Source organism: Mercenaria mercenaria, chromosome 4, assembly GCF_021730395.1.
Source record: "Mercenaria mercenaria strain notata chromosome 4, MADL_Memer_1, whole genome shotgun sequence".
NCBI lineage: Eukaryota > Metazoa > Mollusca > Bivalvia > Venerida > Veneridae > Mercenaria > Mercenaria mercenaria.
This window is the reverse complement of record NC_069364.1, coordinates 49,238,878-49,257,509: the sequence shown is the minus strand read 5'-3', so window position 1 is coordinate 49,257,509 and position 18,632 is coordinate 49,238,878. Positions and strand designations below refer to the sequence as shown.

At 34.9% G+C, this 18,632-nt stretch overlaps 1 protein-coding gene across 1 annotated transcript; it reads right to left on the bottom strand.

The window, feature by feature from the left end:
- Positions 1-3,753: 3,753 nt before the first annotated feature.
- Positions 3,754-12,835, bottom strand: LOC123551626 (uncharacterized). Its single transcript, XM_045340692.2, has 3 exons — positions 12,510-12,835; positions 12,291-12,318; positions 3,754-9,913 (listed from the first exon to the last, which is right to left on the bottom strand). The coding sequence occupies exons 1-3, from the start codon at positions 12,783-12,785 to the stop codon at positions 8,508-8,510; spliced, it is 1,710 nt and encodes a 569-aa protein (XP_045196627.2). The 5' UTR covers positions 12,786-12,835; the 3' UTR covers positions 3,754-8,507.
- Positions 12,836-18,632: the final 5,797 nt, after the last annotated feature.

Sequence of the window (18,632 nt, the reverse complement as noted above, 5' to 3'; positions counted from 1 at the left end):
GTGTGTCTGTCTGTCACAAAGCTTGTCCGCACTTGAGTCGAACATTTCTCATCCGAGTTTCACCAAACTTAAACAAAATGTGTTTGACCATAAAACCTCGGCCAAGTTCGATAACTAGCCAAATCGGTCCAGGCGTCTTGGAGTTATGGCCCTTGAATTACCAAAAATCGGCCTTTTTACTCTTGTCCGCACTCTAAGTCGAACATTTCTCATCTTATCTTCACCAAACTTGAACAAAATGTGTTTGACCATGAGACCTCAGCCAAGTTCGATAACTAGTCAAATCGGCCCAGGCATTTTGGAGTTACGGCCCTTGAATTATCGAAAAATCTGCCTTTTTACTCTTGTCCGCACTCTTAGTCGAACATTTCTCATCCGATCTTCACCATACTTGAACAAAATATGTTTGATTATAAGACCTTGGCCAAGTTCGATAACTAGCCACATCGGTACAAGCATCTTGGAGTTATGGCCCTTGAATTATCGAAAAATCGGCCTTTTTACTCTTGTCCGCACTCTAAGTTGAACATTTCTCATCCGATCTTCACCATACTTGAACAAAATGTGTTTGACCATGAGACCTCGGCCAAGTTCGATAACTAGCCAAATCGTTCAGGCATTTTGGAGTTATGGCCCTTGAATTATCGAAAAATCGGTCTTTTTTTACTCTTGTCCGCACTCTAAGTCGAACATTGCTCATCCGATCTTCACCATACTTGAACAAAATGTGTTTGACCATGAGACCTCCTTCAAGTTAAATAACTAGCCAAATCGGTCCAGGCGTTTTGGAGTTATGGCCCATGAATTACCGAAAAATCCGACATTTTACTTTTATACGCTATCTGAGTTGAACATTTCCCATCCGATCTTCACCAAACTTGAAAAAAATGTGTTTTGCCATAAGACCTTAGCCATGTTCGATAACTAGCCATATCCGTCAAGGCACTTTTGATTTATGGCCTTTGAATTACTGATTGGATCCACTCATCCAGACCATCTAATTGGATCCAGTCGTCTAAACCATCTAGAGAAACTAGACATTTTTCATAGGGGCAGTTGTGGGAGACGTGCACTTTTCTCAAAAGCATCTCTAGTTCCATTTTGATTTCCACTAAAAAAAAGAGATCCAATCCGGCAAAAATCCATCCAGGCCGAATACAATATCCCAGATTTAGCTACTGTTATAATAACCATATTATATTGATCCCATTAATTCAATTTGCATGCAGATCAATTTTCCCCAGGGCAATGATCCAATATCATTTCTCGTTCAAACGCTATTTTCAAAAACGGATTTCAAGAGGAATCGTATTCAGATTCAGAACCATGCCTAAAACTTAAAACATCTACCATCCAAGTGGTTAATTATGTCTTCCCCCTCTGGGGGAGACATATTGTTTTTGCCCTGTCCGTCCGTACGTCACACTTCATTTCCGAGCAATAACTGGAGAACCATTTGACCTTCAAACTTCATAGGGTTGTAGGGCTGCTGGAGTAGACGACCCCTATTGTTTTTGGGGTAAATGCGTCAAAGGTCAAGGTCACAGGTGCCTGAACATTGAAAACCATTTCCGATCAATAACTAGAGAACCACTTGACCCAGAATGTTGAACCTTCACAGGATGATTGGTCATGAAGAGTAGATGACCCCTATCGATTTTGGGGTCACTCCGTCAAAGGTCAAGGTCACAGGGGCCTGAACATTGAAAACCATTTCTGATCAATAACTAGAGAACCACTTGACCCAGAATGTTGAAACTTCATGGATGATTGGGGGTGAAGAGTAGATGACTCCTATTGATTTTGGGGTCACTCCGCAAAGGTCAAGGTCACAGGGGCCTGAACATTGAAAACCATTTCCGATCAATAACTAGAGAACCACTTGACCCAGAATAATGAAACTTCATAGGATAATTGTACATGCAAAGTAGATGAGATGACCCCTATTGATTTCGGGGTCACTCCGTCAAAGGTCAAGGTCACAGGGGCCTGAACATTGAAAATCATTTCCGATCAATAACTAGAGAACCACTTGACCCAGAATGTTAAAACTTCATAGGATGATTGTACATGCAAAGTAGATGAACCCTATTGATTTTGAAAACCATTTCCAGTCAGTAACTTGAGAACCACTCGACTCAGAATATTGAAACTTAATAGGTTGATTGGTCATGCAGAGTAGATGACCCCTAACAATTTTGGGGTCACTGTTAAAGGTCAAGGTCGCAGGGGCTTGAACATGGAAAACCGTTTCCAATCAATAACTTGAGAACCTCTCGACCCAGAATGTTGAAACTTCTTAAGATGATTGTTTATGCAGAGTAAATGACCCCTATTGTTTTTGGGGTCACTCCGTGAAAGGTCAAGGTCACAGGGGCCTGAACATTGATAACCACTTCCGATCAATAACTTGAGAACCTCTTGATCCAGAATGTTGAAACTTCATAGGATGATTGAACATGCAGAGTAGATGACCCCTATCGATTTTGGGGTCACTCTGTTAAAGGTCAAGGTCTCAGGAGCCTGAACATGGAAAACAATTTCCGATCATTAACTTGAGAACCATTTGACCCAGAATTTTGAAACTTCATAGGATGATTGAACATGCAGAGTAGATGACCCCTATTGATTTTGGGGTCAGTCTATTAAAGGTCAAAGTCACAGGGGCCTGGTCATGTAAAATCATTTCAGGAAAATAACTTGAGAACCACTTGACCTAGAATGTTGAAATTTGATAGGAGGATTTGACATGCAGAGTAGATGACCCCTATTTATTTTGAGGTCACTTGATCAAAGGTCAAGCTCATAGGAGCCTAAATAGCGACTTGATAACCACTAGGCCAAGAGTGTTGAAATTTAGCGGGATGACTGGACATGCCAAGTAGATGATCCCTATTGCAGCCAATCATCAGTGTCTCTTTGACTTTCGCTCCTGACCCCTATTGACTTCTTGCCTGTAGGACTTTGCATTGGGTGAGACATGCGCTTTTTTACAAAAGCAGTTTCTAGTTCTGGTGTAGTTTTAAACAATTCGGTTCAGTGGTGTCTGAGTAGATGTCATTTAAAGCAATTGTTGACGGCGACAGCCGACTGACATAAGAACATACTAAAAGCTGCACCTGACGGAAAACTGACCTTTAGTCATGCAGCTGAGCTAAAACGAAGAGGGCCAAGATAAGAAAGCGCTCAACTGAGAATAATGGAAAGGTGATTTGATGCTATGTTACAGTTTGGGAATAACCAATCCAGTTAAGCATGCAAGACAATTTACAAGTCTGCCTTACGTAAGTCCATCCTGGGTTGGGTAAATTTTGACCCTAAGGAAATAAATTGAAACAGTCTTGTAGAGGACCACCAGATGATATTACATACTACATGTAGTAAGAAACTGCTTTTGAAAAGCACGTGTCCCAGTACAGGTCAGTTATTTGAATATTGCATCTTTGCGTAGAAGTTAATCTGCAAAAAAAGCCTTAAATCTTTAACCTTTAACAACCTGTGACACTGACCTTGATCCGACCAAAAGGCACAGATAATATACACATCTCTTGATATTAAAGTTTCATAAACCAAACCAATGCTTTCCGAGGAATTGGCCGCTGAAACTATTACAGTAAAGTTACAATAAGCCCAGTTGTTTCGGAGATGTTCTTTGAATTAATCTGTCGACAACGGACGGACGAAAAGCGGTCATATGACAAGCTCGTGTGAGCTTAAAACAAAAACAAAACAAGTAACAGTATCAACCTGTATCATTTTTAATAACTTTCATGAACTGCTTCAACATCAAGATTTCAGAAAATAAAATCCGTCATAAAAGTTGAGAAAATTACTAAAAAGAAGCTGTTTTTTTCTGCTTTGTGAATGAGCAACACAATCGATCAATAACCAATTAACTATACAAGACAGAATGGTTTCAAATATTTCATTTTGAATGCTTATAAAGAGAAATCGAATCTATGTAATAATGTTTTGCTATCATATAATGAAAAGTTGGTTCCATATAAAGACAGAACGGTTCCATATATTTCATTTTGAATGCATATAAAGGGAAATCGAATCTATATAATAATGTTTAGCTATCATATAATAAAAAGTTGGTTCCATATAAAGACAGAACGGTTACATATATTGCATGTTGAATGCATATAAAGGGATATTGAATCTACATAATAATGTTTTGCTACCGTATAATGAAAAGTTGAGTCCATATAAAGACATAACGGTTCCATATATTACATTTTGAATGCATATAAAGGGAAATCAAATCTAAATAATAATATTTGCTATCATATAAAGAAATGAAAAGTTGGTTCCATATAAAGACAGAACGGTTCCACATATTACATTTTGAATTCATATAAAGGGGAATCGAATCTATATAATAATGTTTTACTATCAAATAATGAAAAGTTGGTTCCATATAAAGACAGAACTGTTCCATATATTACATTTTGAATGCATGTAAAGGGAAATCTTATTTATATAATAACATTTGCTATGGTATAATGAAAAGTTGGTTCCATATAAAGACGAAACGTTTCCATATATTTTGAATGCATATAAAATATAAAGAAATGAAAAGTTGGTTCAATATAAAGACAGAACGGTTCCACATATTACATTTTGAATGCATATAAAGGGAAATCGAATCTATATAATAATGTTTTACTATCATATAATGAACAGTTTAATCTATATAAAGACAGAACGGTTCCATATATAGAGAATATTAGGTTACTGTCTGATAAATTTAAATTTATTAGGCGAGTTGAAGAAAATATATTTGGCGAGGCACTGCCGAGCCTTATATTATTTCGTAGACGAGCCTAATAAATTTAATTTTTTTCAGACAGTAATCTAATATTCTATTTATCCTACCTGTTCAGAAAATTGGGAAAAAGTCGTTGGAAAGAGCAACAGCGTGCAGACTTGACGTCTAATATGACGTTTGCTAGTGTAATTCAGTTTGTGGAAAATTGAAAAAATGCAATAACTTTTTTGTTCCTGGATAAAAACTTTTGATTTTACCACTTATTTTCTTAGTTAGAACATTTCCAATACAATGATAACAGTTTCAATGAAAAATTCGGAAAAAAATTGTTTTCAAAATTTCCGGCTGAAGTGCTGTAAAAGTGAAAAATAGCAATAACTTTTTTTGTTTCAGGATAAAAACCTTTGATTTGACCACTCATTTTCTAAGTTGAGACATTTTAAATACAATGGTGATGGTTTAAATGCAAAATTTTGATAATATAAGTGATTTCAAAAGTTCCCACAAAAGTGATATCTTTACACTGACTAGATAAAGCAAAGTTTATTAGGCAGGCCGATATTGTGCTTTATTTTATGTTTTCCAGTGAATTATAGAATTTTCTCAGTGAAATAAAAGTGATAATCCACAGTTTTGAAACAGCAGATTATCATTTTTATTTTTCACTGTTTTTGCCGAACTAGTTCCGGTCCTCCGCCGCGATTGAAGTCAAATTGTATAACAAGCGTTATGAATATCGGGGACCATAATGACGATAACGTCGTTAAAATGACGTCATTTGTGTTCTGCTTTCTGCTGACCTTTCCCGCGATTTTCGACATTTTATAATTATTACGCAACAAAAGTAGAGTTTTACACATGAAATAAAAAGAAAATTTGTTTGTTTCAGTGAAATATCAATTTTATTTCACTCGTGAGCACCAAAAAAAGTCATTTTCACTCGTGGCTACGCCACTCGTGAAAATATCAGGTTTTGATGCTCACTTGTGAAATAAAATTGATATTTCACTGAAACAAACAAATATCCTCTATATATCTTATATAAGGGAAGGATAAATTACATTTTGAATGCATATAATTTTATAAAGGGAAATCGAATCTATGTAATAATGTTTTTGCTATCGTATAATGAAAAGTTGGTTCCATACAAAGACGAAACGTTTCCATATATTTTGAATGCATATAAAAGAAAATCGAATCTTTTTAATAATGTTTTGCTCTCATATAATGAAAAGTTGGTTCCATATAAGACGAAACGGTTCCATATATTGCATTTTCCAATAATGAGCGCATGAACCTATATATTCTTAAAACGAATGAATAACATGAAAAAAGTCCATATAAGACAGTCACGGCATTCCATACTAAACAGTCAGTGCTACTGACTTTTGACAACAGGTATTGATGTAAAATAATTCAAGAAAATAACACGAGATAAGCTGCAATATAAGAACTATAATTGACATATGGCAAATTATGAAATTTAAAGCACACGATCATATACATTTTATTTGACCGTATGATTAAAAATAGTTAACTCTACAACTCTGTTTCAAACTCTACTTTGTGAAAAAATTTTCTGTACAAGAAAAGGTCTTCAAAAGCAAACTCTTCTCATAAAAGAACGTTGTGAAAATTTACCGCAGGACTTCTATTTTCAAGTCTCACACAAAATCAAGCACGAGACCCTATCATTTTATATGTTTTGAAAAAATATGGCTGAATGTTTGCTTCAAACGTGCATAACTACCTTAAGAGTCAGATATCGTTATAAATAAAAAGAATGATTAGTGTTTTCTTATTTTGAAGCATTTTAAACAGAAAAAAGCTAAAATGTGTAAAATAAAGATTTTTATTTGAATTAAGCTTACTAAAATGACGCTCTTTTAAGTAAACACAATATATTGATACCAGTATGTTTTCTTGTATTGAATTTCATAACAAAAACATTTGAATACCATCAGTAAAGAAAGATATCAAGAGCTGTGCCTTAACATTACAATACATAAGAAATGGATATGCAATTTAGATATAAATGACAAAGTTTAATTATCAAACTCAGTTGAGACAAACATAATGCCAGTTAAGCTAAATAAAACATAACAATGATAACAGTTGTGTGGAGACAGTTGCTATACGGTAGCCAAAAAATAAAGTCACAAATAAGTGCAACTTTGTGATGATTGACATATGGCTTGTAGTGCAATCTGCGTGATTAAACAATTTTGGGACTTCAAAGGTTAGAATATATGCTCTCATTCTGACAGTGGGTACAATTCTGCAAGCGTACATTTAATAGATCGAGAACTATGCACAAGTTCTGTCGTGGAGATTTTTTGCGTGACATTAGCGGCCCAATATCAATACGCGAAGAAATAAGTGCATATTTCTCGTTGTAAAGAGAAAAATCATTTTGATGCCTATTCATTTTCACTTGTAAAATGATACTTATTATTTCTTTTGAAAATTATCGACTTTAATGTATCTTCATCCATTAATGCGATTTCTTCAATAATGTTAAGACAATTATGAAATCTACACGTTGATATTAAAAATATTGATGAAAATGCTTCATTTCTTGGAAATAAACGGTGTTGAAAATCATTATATAATAATTTAATGCTCATCACTCCGATACTTTCAGAGTCTAATGCTTACTTAGAATATACTGATTATTTGCATACTGTAACCGTTACGTCTAATTGAATTTATTTCATATACTTATCGTTGTTATATAAAATAATCATCAGACTTTATGTCTAATTTTCATTCAAATCTGTCAAAATTTGACAGGGATAAAATAATGGAAAGCCATCAAAATATAGTAGAAATGATCATACTTTTTATCCTAAAATGTGATATTTTTACAAGTATTGTAAAAAAAAATGACGTTTGCATTTGTCGATATTTAAAAACACATTAAAGGTTATATTGTTGCCGGTTTATTTCATCATGTAACAGGATGGATAAAAATGCTGCAGAATACAACTGACTTTCTAAATAGTGACACAAAATAATCACACATTGAGTGGTGGCTAACACAAGATACAAACTGGCAATGTTTCACATGTTCAAAGTCATAGCAACACAACGTAATAATTTTGGGTTATTTTGTAAACGGTCTTCTTTAAGATGTTTTGGCATTTTAACTTAAACATTCTGTTTAAGGGTATTCAGTGCATTTGAGAGTCTGCTGTTATTTTGCTTAGTTGCATTCTGCGTCATCAAAGCATCTTGTTGTAGCTTATATTGATATGAATATTCTAGAATATTAACAAGATATTTCTTTATATTTTCGTCAGCATTTGAAAGGAAGTTTTCACATAAATGATGCAAGCTTGTGCACATTGTTATGAAATTATTATGAGGCACTTTTCAAATCCAACGTGTGCAGTGTGCTTGTATACTTCCGGTGTAATAACACTTTGAGTAAGGACAGGGAACTACTAGGTGTTTATAAAACTCCTGCCTCATCTAGTTCTGAAAACTTTAACAATTACTATTACGTACTCGTGCTGTGCAGTTCTCGAAAGATTTTCATGAAAATATCATTCCCGGACGAAATATAGTAATTCAAAGAGTGGCCTATGTTACTGTAATCTTTTTTTTTCTTCGTAGAAAGATTTTTGCTAAAACAAAAGTTCATATAAAATTTGTTACACCATCGCGAAGTCGCTAATCAGCGCTCTTTGTACTGCTTGCGTTACAATTTTAAGCTCCATGTGTGTACTTCTCAGTTAACAAACCATATAATGTCATGATCGTATACCACAAAGACACTTTCAAATGATGGACTTCTATGATTCCATAATTTTCTCCTCACATTACCTTTTGTAGATGTTATTAAATTCATCCATACCGGATTTGCATCCATTGAAAAGTTCAGTCCAGTATCCCCAATTGTAGGATATGGGTACACATTATTCCTTGCTTTTATGTCCGAAGTAGATATGTCCAAATAAAGATTATTCACGTCATAAAAACAAGTAAACAAAATCGAACTGTCGTTGATATTCAAGCATTTTGATTTGATACGTGAACTGGAACCAGACTGGATAGCAGTGACTAATTTTTCGGTTGTATTACTTTCAGAATCAAATACGTTAGTCCACGTTGCCTTGTCTATATGCCAAGAACATTCTCTTGTTCCTGTGGTTATGTTAAGTACATTTCCTGTCATAAAATCAAATTCCACTTTTTCATATTTTCCGGTAGTGGAAATCATTTCCCATAGTACAGTAGCTTGGACGGAATCGGATTGTTTCAGTGGATACAACGAGAAGACCGTCGTAATACTTTCTTCGTCGAGAATAACAATGTCTGGCTGTCTTACCTTGTCACTAAAATAAAGTAATATCCTATGTCCATTCAATACCTCTTCTCTTAGACTCTGTAAAGATCCAAACACCGTATTGCCTTCAGAAGTATGGATAAATATACTTTCCCAATTGCCATCGACGTATAGCGTTTGATTAACTGCACTTTCGCTATGTTGACAAGCATTGTTGCCGCTTATTGTACACCTGAATTCTTCTATATTCTTCGAAAAGTTATATTTAGTAGTGATCCAAGACGAATTTTCAGAGATGTTAAAATCATTGCCTGTAAACGTCGAACCGATTTTGAAAAACGATGTTACCTCTACGTGTTCATCGGAATGAAAAATATCTGTATGAGTGTGGTAATTAACTTTCATAAATGTGTCAATTGTTTCTACAGCAGTCACGGAAAACGCGTGAATCCGATTCATTGTAATGTATGGCTTACTGTTGTCCCTAATAACTTGCAGATATGCATCTTCAAACACAAACCAGTCAGTTTTGTTGTAGTTGGTGTAGTAACTGAACAGTTCACTTTCTGTATGGTCCATGAAGGTTCGCAACCAATGAATATGGCCGTTTGTACATAGGAGATAAGCCGTCCATCTGTTGGTGTTTGATACATATATTTCCGCTTGTCCACATACCACGTTTTCTTTGATAAGTACAGAATTGATCGCAAAGCTGAATATGAGGTTGTCTGCTCTGTCAAGGATTATTCTCAACTTCCCGCCTGAAAGAACTGCTGCCTTCAAGTTTGAAAAACTGCCAGACAATATTCCACCAGACTTGTCGACAGATAAAACCTTCTGCCATTGTCCTAAATTTGAAAAAAAAAGCAGGTGATGTTACTGGTCTGCAGGTGGTAATTAAGGACCCAAAAAGTGATCTAAAAATGTTACATTTTAATGCTAGTACTTTGGACAGCTAAAATAAAAGTAATTACCTACTGGCTCTTTTTTGCAAGAGTTACCACATCTGTCCTATTGTTTACAATACAATAGAAGAATGAGACGTTCGTGCATGTCATTAAAAATAATGTGTTAATAAGACTATCACCTGTTTCTAAGAAGTGTGTTTTATAAATTTTCGATTATTTTTACATAAAAATATCTTGGAATTCGTTCTTAAACCGACTTTGAGGTTTGAATTTAATGTTAACTTGACAGATCCTGAAATTTATCTGAATGTTAAAAGTTGAAACGAGCTTACTCAGTATAATTTTCATGAGATATCTTCCTTCTAAGTGAAGAATGCTTCGTGAAACGAGATCATTTACTTATTTATTTGTTTGTTTTTGTTTGGTTTATTCATCATATTCATCATTATGTCATCATAGTGAACATAAAAATAGGAACCTAAGCTTTTTAATAAGATATTGTTCTTTTCTAATGTTACTGCTATATCACGATCAAGTTAAAATACCCCGATCCAGCCGAATAAACCTGGTCCAGGGGTGTGACTCCTTAAATATAGTTAAGCAGAATGGGCACATCTCCAGATCAGGACATGTTACATTTGTTACATCGTTGTATTTTACCCTGATCACCGTAATACAATTATATAAGAACAGCAGAAAAACACAGAATTTTCAGTATCTCTAGCAAAGTGCTAACACTGATATTTTATGTAGAATATTATATGAGCCGTGCCATGAGAAAACCAACATAGTGGGTTTGCGACCAGCATGGATCCAGACCAGCCTGCGCATCCGCGCAGTCTGATCAGGATCCATGCTGTTCGCTAACAGTTTCTCCAATTCCAATAGGCTTTAAAAGCGAACAGCATGGATCCTGATCAGACTGCGCGGATGCGCAGGCTGGTCTGGATCCATGCTGGTCGCAAACCCACTATGTTGGTTTTCTCATGGCACGGCTCATATCATGCTCGCCCTCACGGGCCAATAAACAACATGCAGACTTACTCCTCGAACAATAACTTATCACTTTTTTGTAGGGTTTGCTACAAGTTCCATGATTTTTTTTTTATTCTGATAATACATTAGACCATCTAATTCTTCTCAGTTGTAGTAGCTTTGACTATATAACAGCTCTGTGTAAGAACTGAAGGAAAGAAGACAAATCGGACATTTCAAGACAAGTTCAGTATGATCCAATTAGATTTCTGCTGCTTCGTCGAATAATGTATTAGAGGCAGAAAAAGGAGCTGAGTATGGACTTAAATGCAACAGTAAGTCCGCAATAAATACGTCGGTTTTAATATGAAGAACAGAACTCAGAAATGCGAATATCAGCATTAAAGGTGAATGAGATTTCTGGAGTTACCTCTTTACCTTCTAATGACAAAGGAAAGGAAAACAATACTTTGTTCTCACATGGTAAGTTTTTTTGTGGCCGTATCATTGCTATTTTAACAAAGATATTAGTGATTTTCACCATAACAATTCCCGAAAATGTATCAAATTACGAGTGAAAGTTCTTTTATAAGTATCTTGTCGATATATATGTGAAGCACCCCTATTAACGGTTGGCTGGATGTACACTGTCCGGCATCACCGTATTTTGAAAGAAGAGTGGTTAAACTATTTTATAACGTGTAAAGTGAATACTTGGAAAAATTATCAACTTACTTTATTCAGATTAAGATATATCCAAATAGTAAATAAATTATTTGGCAACATTTTTATGGTGCTACATCAAGTAGTCATTCATATTTAAGAAGTACTTTATTACATTTTTAACTTTACGTATATTCTGTCAGGGATACATTTAAGAAACAAATAGACCTATTTCATAATGTTATATCCCTAATACCTATATCTGTTTATTTCTTTTTATTTCAATGTAATTTCCAGTTTCATATTTACATTTCATAGATATCGGGATATTTCAAAACTGTGTCTAGCTTCTGAATTCATTTATTTCACGTCTATCTTGGTTGCGCGACCAAGACAGACAAAGGGAGGTAATAATAATTTTTCAAAATTGCTTTTCTAATGAATTTTACTTAAATATACTGTTAGTGCAAATCATTTATACAATACAATAGGAAATATGTTTTATCAAATTTGTTCTTATGCTAAAATAATTGGTTGGGATCCATTAAAAATAGCACAGAAAATCTATTCTGTATGTGAACACTAATAAGTGTAAATGATTAGATTAAAGTTCGAACAAATTCGTTACCTGACCCAAATCTGTTTAACCACCTATAATATAACGAAATTTCATACGTACCGCACTTTTTCTCTATTCGGCTTTCCACCTGAAAGTTAAAAATAAGTTAACTTATAACCAAAAAAAAAAATAAATAAATAAATAAAGAAAAGGGTTTATTTTAGTTGACACCATGAAGTTATTGCTTAATTATTCATATTAAGAAGATTGATATATATGGCGTTTTAATATAATATTGTTTTTAATCAGACTATTTAAAATATTTGTTAAACAGCATACCTCGAATTCTGTGCCAGTCAGTCCTTGAGATGTATTAACCAAACCATTTGCATCAACCAATCCACACCAACCCTCCGTACTATTATACACTATTCCTTCACAGTCACCATTATTTTTGCATTTTCTAGCACAAGCAAGCTCATTTTCAGAAATGTCACTATTCAAGTAATTATTTGTGGCTTTGTTGCGCAAAACATTGCCTTTCAAAGCTATATAATTACAATTAACAGTTATGGAGAGAATGACCCAGAATGTTGTTAAAATAAGAAGCTCCATGCTGGTTGTAAGTAAGTTTTTTATTCAACAGAAATGTTATAAACACTTGATTGTATATAACATGGCAATATAATGCACGCCTTGTCTCAGAACTGCTGCTTATAAACGCTGATATTGATCGAATAAGACAAACTGCATTTGAAAATGAATGCTATACAATTGCAACCGACATACTCTTTTGTTGGGGCGGAGTATCCTCCTCGATCAGTGCTAACATAATCTTATATCAAAGTTCAAAAGCCACTCATTCCTTAATGCAAAAAGCCTAACAAAATTATTTTGACTTTAATTTATGGTATTTATTTACAGCGCATTCGTACAGCTTTTTTGTGTTTAAATGAACTATTGGGCTGAAAATAACCATTGACAGTAGGTTTACGGTGAAGGTATATTGATTGCAAGGTATTGCACAGAGACTGAAGTGATCCTTAGAAATAGTTCTTGAATTGTGAAATCCCTAGTTTGAAGCCATCCATATTTTGACTTGATATACATGTATTTCAATTGTATGTGCTTCTGATATCTTTAACAGTTGTTTTGTTTGTTTTCTGCTGGACTATATTTCTTTGCGGTTGGATTGAAAAGTTCCTCCAGACCAGTCAGCCATAATAACTGTGTATAAAAATATAGATTGTGGATAGTTTTGTAGTTTTGATTCATTTGTACAGTGCTTGTTCTTCTATACGTCAAAGAGGGGGAAATGATACCGAGTCGACACCGTGCTAGGCTACTAAACTAAGGGAGACTACTGTATTCAACGTCAACCATAAAATTAGGACCATTGTGCCAGACCGCAAAAGAAATAACCGCTATGAACATCGTTGTACTACATCACCGCTGTTTCATATCATAGTTGTACCATCACATCGTTGTGCCATAATGCCGTTGTACCATTATACCGTTGCCTCGTAATACCATTGTACCAGAACATCGTTGTACCATAACATCGTTGTACCATAGAAACGTTGTACTATTGCATGCACCATAGTATCGCTGTACCATAAAATGACATACCTTATATGCTGCATTTTACTGCTAGACCAGGTCCTTACAAATGACACTAAGCAAATATCAAGACCATGCAGCGTAAGAAACCGTGTTTCTATTGTGATTTTCTAATAGAAAAAAAAGAATAAAATGCATCGCATGCAAATTTCAAAAAACACTTTCATTTCATTAGATGCCGTATAACATTTTATCAGGTGTTAATTTAAATAAAGTCTTTAAGTGTGCCAGAAGATATTTATCAATAGAAGAACGACAATAATGACAGAAAAAATTGAAAAGTGCAATGTGAGAAGAGACTTGCAAGATGACATAGTACATGCTGCAGTCATTCTATTGAAAAGTGCAATGTGCGAAGAGACTCGCAAGATGACATTACCATGAGGCAACAGTGCATGCTGCAATCGTTCTATTGAAAAGTGCGTTGTGGGAAGAATCTCTGGCAAGGTGACAGGACTATGATGCAACAGTTCATGCCTCATTCGTTCTATTAAAAAAGTGCAATGTGCTAAGACATTTGCAGCATAACATGACCATGATGCAACAGTACGTGCAGCATTCGTTCTATTGAAAAGTGCAATGTGCGAAGAAACTTGCAAGATGCCATAAACATGATGCAATAGCACGTGCGGCATTCGTTCTAATGAAAAGTGCGATGTGTAAAGAAACTTGCAGGATGACATAAACATGAACTACAGTGCATGCTGCATTCATTTTATTGAAAAATGCAATGTGCGAGAAACTTGCAAGATGACATGACCAGGAGGCAATAGTGCATGCTGCATTCATTTTATTGAAAAATGCAATGTGCGAAGAAACTTGCAAGATGACATGACAAAGAGGCAACAGTACATGTGGCATTCATTTTATTGAAAAGGGCAATGTGAGAAGAAACTTGCAAGATGACATGAACACGATATAAAAATACATGCGGCATGCGTTCTATTGAAAACTGCAATGTGCGAGGAGACTTGCAAGATGACATGACAATGATGCAACTGTACATGTGGCCTTCGTTCTATTAGAGATTTTCAACTTACTTCGACGCGGACTGCGGACAGCGGACTGCGTACTTACAGTAGGGGTTTTCTCAAAATATTTAAAGGTTCGCAAGAAAGAAAACATGCCTATGATTATGTTTCTTTTACCTACATGTGTAGTAACTTTTGCCTTCAGTGTAGAAATTTGTGTATTGTGATATAATTATCTGTTAATACAATACATACGTTTGAAAATATATGGATGGTGAACAGGCTACATTTAACACACGGAATCGCAATTATCAGATGTCATATTCTATTACTATATAGTAATTTTTAGTTCATGACATATGTTAACGAATCGGCTTGATAAATGTCTACATGTAGGATGCCTCTAGATTCAGCTAAATTCTCTGTCGCATTTTACTTGCCTTTAGCAGGTTCTTCAAATATCCGTATGCTTTAACATTTTGTTTTGATATTTTGAGACATTTCTGGCGTTACTTATCCTCCGCGCGACTCGAATGACACGACATGTGAAGTTTCGAACCCACTGTACTACGATAATACTTCACCTTAATATGTTCATGCATTAAAAAAATACAACTTGAAACATGGGTTTGAAGATAACGGCGACTCCTGGTTTTAATTTGTGTCCCTCCATACGATTCCTAGACTTGTTTTTCCTAGCAACAAAATAAGAAACAAACGCAGTACAAAATATTATTTTGAAAAAAAAAATAAGTAAACATTCTGAATAAAATGAACGTCCGTTTAGTTTTTGTTGCATGGTATAAGTACTGTGTTCTCGTAGACTTCTGTACGAAAAAAGGTCATTGTTTTTCATTAATTTTGATAATTGTATCTAATGTTCCATAAAATAGAAGTTTTAATGAAATATCTTGAATAATTTAGTTAAACACTTTGTTTAAACATACAGGAAATTCTCATACATGCATCTTTCATCCCCGTCGGAACGATATCCGATACATTACCATAATTTAGCGAGAACATCCTGAATTAGTTATGTATCAGCGTGTTTGAAAATTAAAAAAAGGAAATAGCCACTTCGTATTTTCAGAATCTGATATCAGAATAGCGTGTTAAAATTTAAATTTTAAATTCATGACTATTTTCAAGTGACTATTCAGTATGGATTGCCAGTCTCAACTGGAATTCAATCTTGAAGTACCATTAAAACTAGCTGTCAAAATTTCAATCTAAAACCCAGCTGAAACCGAAAATTGTTTTGTGAACATGGGGTCTGGGAAGCGTCCAAGGTCAAAATTCCGATCATATTCCAAAAATGTTTTATGGCCAGTCCATGCATAGAATTGTCAACGAAATTATATTTTTGACTTAGCCAACTCCAATGACATCATTTGAGCAAATCTGTGTGGTCATTTGATACAAACATCTTAGTAGGCGAGACTAGCCTTTTATCATTATTGACAAAGCCTTTTTTCGAACACATGCATATATAGTATGTGTAGATACTCTGCTTCAGGGGACAAAGATTTAAACTCATGAAAACGCAAGTTATAGATTCTATATCGGTTTCAAAATTCATAATGTAGCCATCATGTGTATAATGATAAGGTGACCGGGAAAACTGAATGAATTCAGTACTGTATAAAAGGTTTGAAATGGTTAAGAATATACATGTATTATTACATACTCAATTACAAACTCCGTTAAGTTGCAACAGAACCTGAAACGTCAATATTTTTCCATATCAACTGACATTCAGATTTCATATCTTAATGACGATATTTTCAATTTTACTCAAGCTAAAGAACAAATTTGTATCACTTATATAATAAATATATGCATAGTATATGTATGTAATAAAAAGATTATTAGATTTGCATCGAGGAATATGCACTCGTTCTTTCGCAGAATAATATTGCGCTCCTAAAGTCGCGCAATATGTCCGCTGTAGAACTCTTGCATATTTCTCGATACAGATCTAATAACCTATAATAATACCACGTGTGACATTTTTTTTTAACGCGGTGCATTAAAATGTCAGGCATTGTATTCAGCGACGCTAGTGCAATAGTACTAAACTCCATGTTTCCAAAATCACTATAAACATTCTTTGATACCAAATATTCAGTTAAGTAATAACTTGTAACATATGTTGTTTTGATTCCCTACGCATAAGGGTCGCCTGATCTAAAATAGGTCAACCTCTTACGACGCAGGGGAAGAGTGTCAGTCTCCTCACCAGGTGGTCATTGGTTCAAATCCTGGATTATAGTAGGGTATGTTGATTGTTGAATCAACAGCCGTTTTCACTGCTAGCGAATACTGGCTAGAACCTCACGAAATTGACAGCAATCATATAAATAAGTTGCAGCACTTCAAATAAAAAGAATAAGTTTGCGATGCCTTGTTTATAAATACGGTAGTCGAAAGATTTGAATAGATACATTAATCAAAAAAGGGTATAAAAGGTAAAAGGATAATTTTTTTTAAAAAAATGCACCCACGCTGTTAAGAATGCTTTTAAGACACAATATATCGGTAATTCATATATACAATAAAACGGATATTAATAAATCTTATAACTGTCTTTTCTCGGATTATTTTAAATAGAAACAGTATTATGGCATTAGAACAGGATGCTAAACATGCCACTGTTCAGTTATGCATAAATAACTTATATAGAGTTTGAGAAAACCCCTATAATAAGTCCGCAGTCCGTGGTCCGCAACTTACGCGTCGAAGTAAGCTGAAAATCTCTATTAAAAAGTGCAATGTGCAAACAGGCTTGTAAAATGACATGACCATGATGCAGCAGTATATGTGGCATTCGTTCTATTGAAAAGTGCTATGTGCGAAGGGACTTGCAAGGTGACATGAACATGATGCAATAGTACGTGCGGCATTCGTTTTATTGAAAAGTGCAATGTGCGAACAGACTTGCAGGATGACATGAACATGATGCTACAGTGCATGCGGCATCCGTTTTATTGAAAAGTTTAATGTGCGAAGAAACTTGCAAAATGAAATGGACATGAACATGATGCAATAGCATATGACAATGAAGCAACAGTGCATGCGGCATTCGTTCTATTGAAAAGTACAATGTGCGAAGAAATTTGCAAGATGACATAGCCATGAGGCAACAGTGCATGCGGCATTCTTTCTTTTGAAAAATAAAATGTGCGAAGAAATTTGCAAGATGACATAACCATGTGGCAACAGTGCATGCGGCATTCGTTCTATTGAAAAGTGCAATGTGCGAAGAAATTTGCAAGATGCCATGGCCATTGGACAACAGTGCATGGGGCATTCGTTCTATTGAAAATGCAATGTGCGAAGATTTTTGCAAGATGATATGGCCATGATGCAACAGTTCATGCGGCATTCGTTCTATTGAAAAATGCAATGTGCGAAGATTTTTGCAAGATGACAAGGCCATGATGCAACAATACATGCGGCATTCGTTCTAATTGAAAAGTGGAATGTGTGAAGAAACTTGCAAGATGACATGACAATGTTGCAACAGTTCATGCGGCATTCGTTCTATTGAAATTTTAAATGTACGTAGAAACTTACAGCATGACATGATTATGTTGCAATGTTACTTGTTGCATTCGTTCTGCTGTCAACGGAATCGTAAGACTGTATTCCTTTTGTTGTTTATTAGTTACTTAGTACAGAGAAGTGTGTGATATGACTCACGCCACAAAAACTCTTGCATATTTCTCGATACAGATCTAATAACCTATAATAATCCCACGTGTGACATTTTTTTAACGCGGTGCATTAAAATGTCAGGCATTGTATTCAGCGACGCTAGTGCAATAGTACTAAACTCCATGTTTCCAAAATCACTATAAACATTCTTTGA